At 41.3% G+C, this 14,165-nt stretch overlaps 2 protein-coding genes across 2 annotated transcripts in view; one reads left to right on the plus strand and one right to left on the minus strand.

The window, feature by feature from the left end:
• The first annotated feature begins 465 nt into the window (after positions 1–465).
• On the plus strand, positions 466–4,712 carry PDCD5 (programmed cell death 5). Its single transcript, XM_017740878.1, has 5 exons — positions 466–1,341; positions 2,507–2,568; positions 3,004–3,095; positions 3,326–3,397; positions 3,774–4,712. Exons 1-5 carry the CDS (start codon positions 1,259–1,261, stop codon positions 3,819–3,821), a joined length of 357 nt encoding a protein of 118 aa, XP_017596367.1. The 5' UTR covers positions 466–1,258; the 3' UTR covers positions 3,822–4,712.
• Positions 4,713–5,428: 716 nt separating this feature from the next.
• Positions 5,429–14,165, minus strand: part of ANKRD27 (ankyrin repeat domain 27) — a 41,338-nt gene continuing 32,601 nt past the window's right edge. Inside the window, 7 exon segments of the mRNA XM_008638817.2 lie at positions 5,429–7,090; positions 8,869–8,941; positions 9,470–9,551; positions 10,978–11,086; positions 11,949–12,110; positions 12,613–12,732; positions 13,707–13,904. Coding sequence (XP_008637039.1) covers positions 6,821–7,090; positions 8,869–8,941; positions 9,470–9,551; positions 10,978–11,086; positions 11,949–12,110; positions 12,613–12,732; positions 13,707–13,904 — 1,014 coding nt within the window. The 3' untranslated portion in view covers positions 5,429–6,820.

A 14,165-nucleotide genomic window follows, 5' to 3' on the forward strand; every position in this document is an offset into this window, starting at 1 on the left:
CGTGACCGAGCCGGGGGGGAAGCGGGCAGAGGTCCGGCCGTGGCCGGAGCTTTGGCTGGAAACGGCACTGAGCGCAGCCCCGTCCCTTGCCGCCACCTGCCTCCGCTCCTCCTGCTGCTGCCCTGGGAGGCTCGGCACACGAGCGTTCCCTTGCCGACCCCTCACTATTCCATCGATTACCTTCCTAGCTTTTCCAGCCATCTCAGTTTTTAGAGCTGAATCACAAAATCACAGAGTTGTTAGGGCTGGAAGGAACCTCTGGAAATCATCCAGTCCAACCCCTCACCAGGGCAGGGTCACCTGAAGCAGGTGACGCAGGAACGAGTCCAGGTGGGTTTGGAATGTCTCTAGAGATGAGGACTCCACGCTCTCCCTGGGCAGCTGCTCCAGTGCTCTGCCACTCTCCATGGAAAGTTCTTCCTCATGTTGAGGTGAAACTTGTGCTTTAATGGTCATTGCTCCTTGTCCTGTCGCTGGGCACCACTGAAAAGAGATGGACACCATCCTCTGACACCCCTTGGAGATGTTTATATGGATTTATATGAAGTGTCAATTTCATGTTCTTGTGAAGGATCTTCTCTACCTCCAACCAGCCCCATTTCCTGTATGGTTTTTCTGTCTTGCTTTCACACTTTTAAATGTTACCTGTAAAATCTGAGGTGTTGATTCCATATAAAGTTCAGGTTTTTTCCTTTTTTTGTTACTTGCTTCTGAATAGCCATCACTAATAGTGACTTGGAAGTTTGCCCCCTTTTATTTTTCATATGTACTAGTGTTTAATGGAGGAACCAACTCTTGTAGAACCCCTCTCATTAACTTTTCATTGGCTTCAGGAGTTAGACTTGATGATCCTCGTGGGTTCCTTCCAACTCAGAATATTCCATGGTTCTATGATTCTGTGATTTCAGCTGCCATGCTGACAATGTGTTAAGTTTCATTTTACTTATCCTTAACTTACTCTAATGGGTTTATAATGCTTTTGTCAGTTTTCTGGGCTTTGGGGAAGTTCATTATCTCAGACCTAAGGGGAAGGCCTCTTCCTGTCCAAAGCCACAGGAGTCTGTGGATAGACCCAGGAGCAGCGCTCACCCCACTGTTGGCATTACTGTGTTGTGTGGAAAGCAGAGTGAGGCATATTTATTTGCTAGGGCAGCAGATTCCCATTTCCAGGATCTCATCCGTGGTCAGGCGGGTTTAGCAGGCAGGTTTAGCTTCCATCGACGCTGCTGGAATATTTTAACTTACTGTCCTGTGTGGAATGATTCTGGATTGTGATATTTACTCTGATCTCCTCCTTCAGGATCCTTCTGCTGATCCGTCGCAACAGGAAGCAAAACAGAGGTATAAATGAGACTATTGAATTTTGGTCTTGCATCCAATGATTTTTAATTATTTCCTCTTTGGGGTTTTTTTTAGTATTTAATTTCTTTGGAATGATGCCCCACTTTTTTTTTTTTGTTGCTGGGAAAACCACCAACAAAGGAATTGAAATGTCAAAGATTTCACAGAATCACAGAATTTGCTACTGGTGTGGCTCCCATGCTATGACTATACTGCCTGGAGCCTGCTGGGGTGGGAGGGCATGATGAGGAAGCAGCAGCAGCTCATTTTCACTTGGGACTTGCCTGAGTTCAGTAACCTTGTGACCTGTAGTGATACAATAGGGTGGTCTGGGGAAGCATCATCCCTCCCACTGTCACCTGCTTCTGGAAGGCAGAATCCTTGCCTCTTCAGGGTTGGTAGGAGTTTATGATCCAAGTCTTGAAGGCTGGCAGAACTCCCAAACTGGTGCTTTTTGTTAGTGGTGAGTTTGGGGTTGGGTTGGGCTATTATTGCAGTGGGAAGAGCCTTTCCTAGTTGATTTGATTTTTCTGAGATATGTATTGTGGTTAAAAATCTGAAACAAAATGATGTGTTGGAGCTTAGTGTGGGAACACTGCTCAGTATTTGTGCTAAGGGAAAGACTGAAAACAAATGTTTGAAGAGCTGACTTTGCACAATCCAAGTTTGTATTGACTAAAGTTTCATAAACTAAAGCTCCAGTTTTGCAGATACTTATTGTCAAATATTGTAAATATATGGAGACTTGGTGAAAAATTCTAAACACATAATAAATGAGGTTTGGTTTGGTTTTGGAATTGCATGGCCAAGTCCTGGTGCCTGCTCTACCATCCACTGCCTTACGGTGAATTCCACTTGTATAAATGCAGGATCTAAAGGGTAGCACAGCTGTTGTCTCTTCAAATACAATCATGAGCAGTGAGAAGGTGTAAGTATCAAACTGCGCCTTCATTTCTTGGAAGATGTGGCCATCTGTGTAATTTCAGCCTACACAGAGCTGCCCAGGACAGGACATGCTGTAAAAGATACCATGTAAATGTAAGGTTTGCAGTGACTTCAAGAAGCCACTTTGATGAATCAAGTCTTCTGTAGTTTGCTGTTTCGTGCATGTTATTTTAGGTGTTTGAAATCCCACTTTCAATGTGTGGTTCACTTTTCCTTGCAGGGAAGCAGAGATAAGAAATACTATTTTAGCTCAAGTTCTTGATCAAGCAGCTCGTGCAAGATGTGAGTATCCAAGTAACTTTTGAATAAAAAGTACTCATCTAAGGGACTCCTCAAAAGGGTGTGTTGTACAGAGGCCAGACTAGAAAAATACTATTGTTGCTGAGAAAGTAAAACTTGCAGCTTTTCAGATGGCGATATCAGAGCTTGAAAGGGAGAGGCTAATGGGTATCTGAATTATGTTAATGTTTTGGGGGTTTTTTAAATTAGTAGAAGGAATTATACTGAGAGTCAAAATGGTTTAATCAGGAGCAAATATTTAAAAGTAAAATAGAACTGTCTTGTACTTGGCATCAATGAAAATGCCTTTTTCAATTTATTTCACGACCCTGGCACAAAGAAGACGGTTTCATAGGGACATTTCTCACTTTTTAGTTACTAATGAAGGTATTTGAGAATGTTTTAAACCCAAATGAACAGAGCCTGTTTTTGTTGCAGTAAGCAATTTAGCACTTGTGAAACCAGACAAAGCAAAAGCAGTAGAGAATTATCTTATACAGATGGCAAGATTTGGACAGCTAGCTGGAAAGGTGAGTATATTTCCTAATTCTTTCTCACATATATTTGTTTTTAAACCAAATTCACTCTAAAAAAAAAGACGTCTGTAATAGATGTAAATTAAATTAACTATAAATAGCTTCTAAAGACTATGATATAATTCCATCAAAGACCTTTTGTAAGAAGGGAAATTGTGATTCAGTTGTTTGATACTAAGCATCTCTCAGAGTGTGTTTATCCACGTTTTGTTTCGCTTTCCTAGGTATCGGAACAAGGTTTGATAGAAATACTTGAAAAAGTGAGCCAGCAAACAGAAAAGAAAACAACAGTGAAGGTAAGTTTTCTTTCCTAAATGTAATGTTGTTACAAAGTAGAGCAGCAGAATTGCACATATGGGACCAGTTCAGGGTGGAACTTTGTATTTGCACCTCTTCCCCTGCCCTGGTGAGTGCTGGGATTCCGTCAGAGCAGTCCTACGGACAGGAACATGTGCAGCAGTTGCCCTGGGGCCAGTGTGGTGTGTGACAGAGCCTGGCCCAGCTCTGTCCTGTCCCACTGGGCCAGGCAGGGCCTGGGGTGGGAGCTGAGGAATGGGGGTGGCTGTTCTCCCCAGGCAGTGCCTTCATCACCACTGCATGGAGTGGGAAAGGTTTGTGCCAGCCCGGATTTACCATGACCCTTCAATTTTCACTTTATGTATTTCATTTTAGTTCAACAGAAGGAAAGTACTGGATTCTGATGAAGAGGATGATTATTAATACTACTGTAAGGCTGCCAAACACGAGCCTGGGAAAATGCTGTTAGCAGGCAGAATGCAAGATCTGAAAATGTTTACGCTTCTTGACTTTTTTTTTTATTATTATAAAAGGCCAACAAACTTGTAAAATAAATCTGAGAAGGGGGATTTTATAACTTAAATTTTTGTAGTATAAGAGGCCTGAGCAGTGTGGGGTTCCCCATGGCTTCATTAGCATGAATGTTTTGTTGCCCCTTAGTCACTGTAAGCTCTGCTTTCAGCCACTGCACACACTTAACTTGCTGCTATTGGAGATAAAACACAGGAGGAGCCAACTGAGAAGCAGGGAACAGCCACTGAGAGTTTAAAGTCTTGCCTCCAGGCTCTGTCACAGAAGTGTTAGAAAGGAGATTCCCTGAGCCCCTGAAGGATGCCTGTCCAGTCATTCACTGGCTCTCAAGTCCTTACTGGAAACTTAAAAATGAAAGTATCAAAATAGTGTTTGGACCAGGGGGTTCCTATCCTGCAGTCTGTGTAAAGAAATGTTACCCTGTGAGTTCCTGAACTCTCTCAAACAAAGCAAGTTAACTACTGTGTAATACACAGCACTGTTCAGACACTTGGTATTGTGTATTCTTACAACTACCTCCACTTTTATCAAATGGCTGGAGTGTTTCTTACCTGGAAAAAAAAAAAGACCATTTTCCTAAACTCTGCAACTCCTGCATGCGTAAAGTAAAACTGAACATTTATTCAAGAATATGGTTATGGAAATCAGTAGGATGCATACTGTAATGTGCTGATAAACACTCTCCCACCACAACCCCCTTATCTGACATAATTTAACAGGATCATGTACGATTCCAACTGCAGTGTTTTTGCAACAGAATAAAGTTGTTTCAAGTGAGCACCAGTGGGTGTGTTTTTCATCTTGCCTGAATGGAGTTAAAAATATTAAACAGTTGTTATTTTTGTTTCATTTGGTCTAGACTGGGCATTTTGCTTCTCTGTGTATGTAGTTAGGATGTCTTAACTTTAGTAATACCCTGAGTGTGCCAAATTTCTTCAGACTAATCATCCTTGTTGAGTTTGAAGCCAGTGTGGTGAACTGATTTTTCTCATCCATATAGTTGAGAAATCTGAAGAATAATTTAGTTAAATGCATGCTACAATTACAACACAAGCAAAATTCTCACTGTCGTTTGGAAATCAGATCTGTGGAAGTCTACTTTATCTTAAACTTTAATATCTGGGTTATTCTTGCTACAGGTGAGGACCAGTGAATTACTCTGGATCACCTTTATAGTGCCACAAGAAGGAAAAACCTGTTTTATCTCTTTCCTTTTGTGTCTTTTGACTTGTAATAGCTCAACATGCTTTTTTCTAAAATGTGAATATAGAGCTAGAAAAGGAGGTTATGTGAAAATGCTCAGTTTCACTAACAATTCTATTTTGTACACCTCTGTGGATAAATCTAAAACCACACAACTTAATAAAGTTATCTGTAAATGTAGGAAGAAGGAAAGTCCAAGAGTAAACACAAGGTAAAGTCTTCAAATGCCTACAAAACCAAGCAAGGAAATCTGTGTAATTGACTCAATGCTTGGACAAAAGCACTCAAAGAAAACAGTATTTTCAAGAGTTCTTTTACTAGTTTTTTTCTTTCCATCATTTGGCACAAATCCAAGGCACATCAGAAAATCAGATGAACTCATAAATTATTAGAAAAATAAACACATTACCCTCAAATCCAAATGTCATTTGACATTTTACCTCTTAGATTAAAAAGCTATCTGAAAAACCCACCACTTTGTCTTCCAGCTTTGTATTCTGCCAGGCAGTTTACTAATACCACAGTTAAAGAATTATCTATACAAATAGTTCATGAAATAAAATGCAAGCTGGATGTGATGAGCCAAGAATAAAAAAATACTGCACTGCAAAACCTGGCTTGTGCTATTTACACCTTCTCCTCCCATAACCAAACAGTAGAAAATGAACTTCAAACCGAAGCAGCCACTTTGTAGTTCCCTGTGAGCTTTCAGTTCTTCAGTGAGCAGCCCAGGGAATGGGGTAGGATTTGGCCTATTCCAGCCAGTGCTCACTGATGTGAGAAGTACCTTTCATAATGGGAATTTCACCCTTTTAAGAGCAGTCCAGAGCAGGCTCCTAAGCAGTTTTGTCTGTGGATGTTGCCCAGGTTCAGAATCATGAGTACTTGTGCATTGTTGCATTACTTGCTTTAGAGAAGGGGAAAAACAATTTTGTGTGCCCTTGGACATGATTGCTTCTGCTTTTTTATTAGGCTGTGAACAGCAAGTCCAAAGTATAGCACTGTCAAAGGCTCTACTTTTTCCCCAGTATCTTGGCTCCCCTGTAAGAACTTGATCTTGCAGCTCCAGTACAGGGGAGCGTTGCTAAGAGATTAGCTAGGATTACACCCCTTGACATTAATAATGCAGAGGTTATGGACTATTGTTTGCCCAGCTACTGAAATATACAGAAATATATATTATAATGGTTTGTAACATTACAATAAAAATAGAGATATTTCAGTTACCTCTGGCAATAAATACCTTGTTATCCAATATATCTTTATATATATATAAATATATTTAATTTTCTGAATGTAGTGATAAAAACTGAAAATGCAAAAATTATTCAAAGACTTTTAAAACAAAGTGGGCAGCTGAAAAATACAATACAGGGTTTCATTTGGTTTACTGTTACATAGAACTTTTTAGTATGTGCTAAATAGAATAGGAAAGTAATTTTGCTGTCTTCATCTCATTACATCCCTGTTTGTGAGATCAAGAATGATCTGGCTGCGTGGTCACCTCCAACATGAACGGAGGAGTCAGTCTCCAAGGTGCCAGAACATCCCAGCTGTGCTGCAGAGCTGGCCTGTGTCTGCTCTGAACCCAGGTGCATCCATGTCACTGACATCTGACACAGTGAAGGGCTATTGAAATTCACACCATCAACTTCCTCAGCTTTGGGCTTCAAATCCGTGCTCCCCTGTCAGTGATCTGAAACGGAGTCATCACAGTCCTGTGACTGTAGAATACCTGGGTCTGCAGGGCTGGATGAGCCACTGTCCCTGCCCTCCTCTGCTGGCAGTGCCACATTAACCGTGTGTCTGCGCTGCATTAATTTACTCCTGTGAGGAGCTGTCGTCTCCTCATCTTCCACAAACTCACCACTGCACCCCGTGTCAGTCACCTGAACTGTGCTCTGGTCCAGCATTCCAACAGATTTTAATTTGCTTTTATCAAAGCTTTTAATAGCCATCTGTGAGGAGAGAGAAATGGTAAGTTAAAAGCATTATCTACTTCATTAAAAGGAAAATTAATATGGTGTTTCTTCAACATTATTATCACATTAATTTCATGGTATTCTTTACACTGAGAACACAGCCAAGATTAAAAATAGCATACTTTGTAAGAGAGTAGTTATATTTAGGCTACATATGAGAAAACAAGAGGCCAACCTGCCCCAGGCTACACACACCTCAGTACCAGACCTGAAAACATAACAGACATTCCAAAACTTACTTTCACCTCACTGTGCTATCACCCCAACTCTTATAAATACCTTTTGTAATGCAAGTCTCAATGCACTTGAAATTAACAGCCATTTCTTTTACTATTAAGAAAAGTGGAAGTAGTAACAGACAGGGTCACCCAGGCACTGTTGAAGGCAAAGGCAGTATTCCCTGCCTCCAGAGGTTACCTGTCAGGGAAGAGACACCCACCCTCCTCACCCTGCTTAGTGCCTCCTTTTGGTCACTCCAACAATTCATATCTTCCATTTGCACACCTGCTCCTACTTTTCCTGTACAGAGTGGGTGGCTGTCCTTGATTACTGGCCACTCTGCAAATGTTAAAATGACCAGGAGAAATAAAGAGAATCCAAGCATGCTAATGACAGATCTTCTAAGACAAGGACTAAACGAGAAAGTAGCTTTTTTACTGAAATAATGGCAACAATCTTGAAAAAGCTGCAGACAGAGATTATGCACATTTAAATTCACTGACAATTCAGAGCTGTACGGACTCATGAATTTGCTCAGCCACAGCTGTATGAACTCACAACCACAGCACACAGTTGGAGTGCTCTGTTATCTGGGTCACATATTAGATTTCTGACACCTGTGTACTGAAGTGACATACTGCTTTCAGTGAGCCACAGTTATAAAATCTAAATCCTGACTTTAAGTAGTGAAATATCATCATTTAGAAAAAATTAATAAAATCTTACAGCTTTATGGCATCAATTTAGTGTTCTCAAGGCTTCTGGCAAATACTCAGTCTCCTAAGGGCTCTAGGAAGAGTATCCCATTTTCTAGATGGACGTAAGCAGCAGAGTCAGCATTACCAAGGCTGTCAGTCTGATGGGCAGCTGCTGGACTAACCTGGTAAAAACTGTTTTGTTTTGGACAGGTCAGTTTTCCTCTTGATTTAGTGTTTCGAAATGACTCAGCAGAAGGTGCAATGAGAGTCAAAGCCACTGTAAAGGAGGCAGAAGGAGCACAAGTTCTGGGGGAAAGCAGCATCCAGCAGTTGGTGTGGGATGTCACTGTACCCCAAGCAGAGGTGAATCTATCACTTATGTTTGTGTCACAGCTGACAATGCAACATGCAGTTTGCTGGCACCCTTGCCAACAGTCTCCTTTTACAAGCAGACTTAAAGCAAACCCTAAGTTCAAACTACTGAAAAAGGTCTCTCTTACCAAAGCAGCCCTGTTTGGCTACAGCCCCAAGAAGCTGCAGAGTTTTTCAGTTCTAGGTTTTGCTGGACAGGACACAGAAAACAAGACAGAGATGAAGCCTGCAGTAAGAAGCTTAAGATGTTTAGAAGTAAGAATGAAGTGTTTAAGAGGTGTCATAGAAGCACCACTGAAGTTTGAACAACGATGAAATGAACAACTTGGCAAACAGGTCAGAACTTTTGTGATTCAACGACCACCACTAGTAAGCTTTCCTCTTACATGTACCCAGAGCAACAGCAGAGCAAACAAACATATTTGCTGTAATGTAAGAATAATCCAAGCAAGTATTTCCACTTACCTGGTGCAGTAAGTGATAGTCAAAATTAGGGACACTTTTATCTCTTGTTATTGTTCTCCTTAAGTGTTTTTCTCTGAAGAAGATTTTAAAGAGATCAAAGAAATTAAATGTCTTGACATAAGCCTTTTATAAAAGCCTCTCTCTCAGAAGCTCCACAAGGTGGAACTATCTCACCAGAGACAGGCAGCTCCCTGACCACACCTTCCCAGAATTACAGCCTGCTCATATTCCCTGTATTTCAGCATGGAATATCCATTAAGGTTTAAAAAGACAATAAGCAAAACCCAACCAGTGAGTGAACACCACTGCAGTATTTTTAAGCAGTCTGGCTGTGAAACACTTAAATGATGGTACACCAAGTATTAGTGCAATCCCAGTTTTAGATACATTTTCAAGCGCTCCCTCCCAACTCCAGTGAGCTTGTCGTGCCCAGAACATCTGCCTGGGGATGTGACTGTGCCAGCCCTGCAGGATTAACATCCCCTGTCACACCACCACGTCATGTGTAACCACCACTGACCCACTTTGGGGCTTTATTAGCAGCTGGACTTCTCCTTTGCTTATGGGAAACAACATACTCTGAGCAAGCTTCCCTGCTTACTTGTTAAATCTGTTAATTGATTGGACCAGTTGAAGTTGTCTGCGTATGGGATCATCGGCTTCCTCACAGGGCTTGGAATGCACTGGGGGTTTAAAAGAACAGGCACCTAAAATTACAACTGAGTCACACTTAGGAATTAAAAAAAAACCAGTTCAGATTTTAAATTTTACACTAAAACTGTAACCATGCTAACTTGAATTAGAGTGGTGATTTGTCTTTGGAAATTTTACAAATTTTTAAGTTGCAGGAGTAAACATTCATCCTCAGATGAGCACTGGCCAAGCTTCTGAAGAGACTGTAATTCTGGACTTTGAGGCCCTGAATTCCAAATTTTACCAACCTGAATTAACACACCGATGCTAAACCACCTCTTCATTAGTGTTCCTTACTCATATCTTCTATTGCTCTTTTAGAACTATTCATAATATTTGAAAGAACTATTCTCAATTTTAGGCATAAGCATGCTGTGATTAATTGCAGGTTTCTATTAACCATTCACAATCTTTCCAAGGGAAGGAGGCAAGAGTTACTTTGAAAACTCATGGATGCTGAAATGGGCACTTCTGCTCCTCATCTTCCCTAATTCCTGCTTTGCAGCCTCCCTGTTTTCTTTCTACAGTCCTGGTGGCAGCAGGTCCTTTGCTGAGCTGTGCAGCTCTGGAGGCACAGCTTTTGTTACATCCCTCACCCCAGGGTAGTGAACTTGAAAATTCACCTGAAAAACTTCCGAGCCAGCACAATGGGAGTAGTGGATAAGGCAGATCAGAAGCTGAGGAGGTCATTAAGCTACATCTCAGAGGCTACTTAAGCACATTAAGATAGGGACCATGTGTCAAATCCTTTAAGGAGTTCAATCATTCAATATAACATATAATGTTACTGCTATTAATAAAGGGGAAGGTCAGAGTTAATACTGCAAGATAAAAGGTATCAAAATGATGGTTACTCATCCTTCCCAAGGCACTGGGGCCCTGCTGCAGCCCAGCTGTGCTGTCACTGCACCTCCCAGCTGGCACTGTGCCACCTCCTGCCACTTGCTCAAAGTCTTCTGCAAAATGTGCTGGAAGGTTCAGTCACCTCTGTAGCTCTCATTTCCGCCCCAAAATACGAGAGACAGTAACTAATGAAGAGTCACTCTCTGACCAGTTTTAGGGCAATGTATATGATGCCCAACAGTCATTTAAATCTGTTTTGCTTTGCTCTGAAATGCACAGCTATTATATGGTTAACTATATCATCTCAAATGTGGCATGTTTTTAAACTTTTTGTATGTAAAATTTATACATATACCCCAAAATAAGTGAAAACTAAGTCTGAAGCAATGCCACGAGTATAATACAAAGTCTGCTGCATTTACTTACAGTGTTTCAGGTGTTTAGGTGTTACCTATCATAAATACGAAAAATAATTGACTGTCTATGATAAATGTAAATCAATTACATAAAATACAGTAGCACATGAATTCCTAAATCCCTTTTTATTCACACCAGTGGAAACATGACAGGTACCTTTTCTCCTTATCTTGACAGTAACGTGCTGCTCACTCTCCTCCTCTCCCTCTGCTGTTGTGGGGACACAGCTTGGTGCTGCTTCCAGCAACTTCATGATGCTTGAATTCTTGATTTTAAGAGTTTCCATTTTCACCATTATTAAAGAAAAAGAAAAACAGCAGTACAATTTAGTATTTTAGTTTGTGCAGAGTGTGTTAATTAATGCTTCCACAAATCAATACAAAAATATCTCATAAAAAATACCCTTTAAATCATATCATTCTGAGTAGGGACAAAAATCAGTGTTCCACAAGTCACACTGTAATGCAGTGATGATGCTGGAGTCTTGACCTCTTATTTTAAGCTGTATTATTTATGGTTAAGCTAATTTCAGTTTAAATGGTAACATACTAAGATTGATTCAGTACAGAATTTTGTGGTCATTGAGCTACATCTCAAAGGCTATTTAAGCACAGTAAGATAGGGGCCATGTGTCAAATCCTTTAAAGAGTGAAATAATTCTGTATAATTTAATATTACATATAATATTATTGCTATTAAAAAGGGGGAAGGTCAGAATTATCCATTGCAAGACAAAAGGAATCAAAAGGCTTGAAGGGCAGAAGACGGTGGCTGGAACAAGGCACATTGCTGCCAGTGCAACAGATTAGTGCAAGGTGCTCATTTGCCTACATCCAACAGTGCTTCTGCTCTCTCTGCCATTACAGAGATTTTAACTGTAATTTTATTTAGGTCTGTGCTTTCACTCCCAGACTCATCCCTTTTGTCTAGGATAACTTATTTTAGAAACACAACCATTTTCACAGGCCATAGGCATCACCTGTACACTGTACAACGAACAGGCATCTTAGTCTTTATACCCCACATAACTGCTGAATGCAGCTCAGTGTGTCACAGCCCGTTGTGACAGCAGCTGTGTTTGTTTGCTGTCCTGCCCTGTGCCCTGGCCAGGCTCGTGCAGCACTCACGGGCTCGGCGCAGTCCGCGGGGGTGCAGCTCCGCTCGTTGCGCAGGTGCCGCAGGGCCCCGTTCTGCAGCAGCAACGCCACCAGCGCCTCGTTCCTGCCCACCACGGCCTCGTGCAGGGCTGTGTTGCCCTTGGCATTGGAGAGGTTCACAGAGGCTCCGTGCTGCACAGCAAAGTGAAATCAGAGTCAGAAGGGCAGTACGGACCAGAGCGGTGCAGCAGCCCTGGAGCTGCGCGTGGACAGAGGCATCTGCACCAAGAGAGCAACAAGAACGCACCTGGGCACGATTCCCCCACCTCAAAGCTACAGTTTCATGGATCAGCTCATTTCATTTCTGCATATATCTATTATACATTCCAAGCTTAAGAGATATTTAAAAAAACTCCAACCCTATGTGATAGAATCCTAAGCAATAAAACCTAACACCTGCCACATAAAAGTTCCATAAAAACAGCTACGTGTACAATAGTAAGGTAATATTTATCAAATTAAAATCTGTGAAGGGATGGGATTGAAAAGAGTAAGTCAACAAAAACTCTTATTTTTTTCCCCAAGTAGTTTTGACAGAGAAATACTTAACTAAAAATACTGATCCTGAGGACTGGGTAAGTACAGATATCACATGAAAAACACCAGTTGAAGATTCTGTCTTCAGTAATCTTACCTGCAACAACAGGGCAGCAGTCTCATAGTGACCATTCGAGCATGCATAAATTAAGGGAGTATTTCCATATATATCCTTTTTATTTTGTTTAGCATTGTAATCCATCAGACACTTTACCACCTATTGAAAGAAGTAACAGCTTTACTCTTACTATGAGACTAATTTTCATACTTTAACATTAACTTTTAAAAAGAAAAGCAACTGCAAGAAAGGCCAGAAAATAAAACTCGAGGTATGTGAAAAACAAATATTACCAGTAACTTAACAAAACATCAAAACCAAACCACCACAGCAGCAGCACCCTCTTCCAAACTCATCACAACACTTGGAAGGAGTTCTTTATACTGTAATTATCCCATGAACTAATCTTTATTAGCCTACAGCTGTGAGTTGTATTCTTGGCTTTTCTTGCTTCCCTAGTGCTTTATCTTCCCATCATTTTCAGAATTCTCTTTTTTTTCCCCTCCTGCAGTCCTCAGCTCCTTATTTTTAAAACCTTGATTTTTCACTTTTCTGCATCTTCCCATCTGCCTCTCTGCCCCTGCTTTTTCATAATTATTTTCCCCTCTCAATTACTCTCCCTCCTGTATTGACACCCTCCCCTCATGGGCTCATGCTTCTCCTTCACTCCTTTTGCTTCCCTGACTTGCAGTGAGGGACGAGTTATCTGCTACCTCAAAGCTCCGCTTGGCACACGATCCAATTAAACGAGCTGAAAATACAGTAACTATTTAATACTGTGGCTACTGAAGATACAAGACAGAAACATAACCTGGAGAAAAAGGTACAGAGGAACATACACAGAAGATTCAGCTGCACAAGGGATTTTTCAAGCATTTGAAGTACAACAGAAGGGTTTTGCAGCACTTGCATTAAACCAGTATTTTAAGTAATTTATAAAGAAAAGGTGTCTACTGAAACAATTTCAGCTGGAAGTTCCCCTTTCCATCTGGAGATTTTAGACAGTGAAAACAAAAACCAAAACCGCCAAACTCATTTTCTCTGTTACTGCTTTAGTCTGGTTGATAATTTCCCCAAACAGCTTTCCACTGGTGGGCATGAGATAGAGAGCTTTGTGCAGAAGGCAGGGTTACCTGGGAGTGCCCCTTCTGGCAGGCCAGGTGGAGAGGAGCGGCGAGTTTGGCGTTCTTGGCACTGGCGCTGCCGCCGTGCCTCAGCAGCAGCGCCGCCAGCTCGCAGTGCCCGTGCAGAGCAGCCATGTGCAGCGGGGTGAAACCATCCTGGTTCGAAACGTTCACCTCCAGGCCACTGGCACAGATCCTGGAAAATTTCTGTTGAGGAAAACACATAATAAAACTATAAAAATAATCGTGTTTTGTTTTAACCAAAGAAATAGCCAAATACCTGTGAAGTTTATACAAAACAGGCAGATGGGCATTACAGTAACTTCTGCTACAGAGCCTAATCTGAGGCCTTCAGAAAAATCAGTAAAGCAGAGCAGCTTGGTAGTATTTTTCAACAGAAAAAAGACTTTTATTATTCTCTCTTTTCTTCCAACACGATAACTTCATAGAGAGAAATTCCAGGTAAAC

Source organism: Corvus brachyrhynchos, unplaced genomic scaffold, assembly GCF_000691975.1.
Source record: "Corvus brachyrhynchos isolate BGI_N302 unplaced genomic scaffold, ASM69197v1 scaffold26, whole genome shotgun sequence".
NCBI lineage: Eukaryota > Metazoa > Chordata > Aves > Passeriformes > Corvidae > Corvus > Corvus brachyrhynchos.

Coding starts and splice junctions, on each gene's coding strand:
- PDCD5 (XM_017740878.1), top strand. CDS start 1,259: ATGATTCTGGATTGTGATATTTACTCTGATCTCCTCCTTCAGGATCCT. Junction 2,569..3,003: donor TCAAGCAGCTCGTGCAAGAT/GTGAGTATCCAA, acceptor TTTTTGTTGCAG/TAAGCAATTTAGCACTTGTG. Junction 3,398..3,773: donor AAAAGAAAACAACAGTGAAG/GTAAGTTTTCTT, acceptor ATTTCATTTTAG/TTCAACAGAAGGAAAGTACT.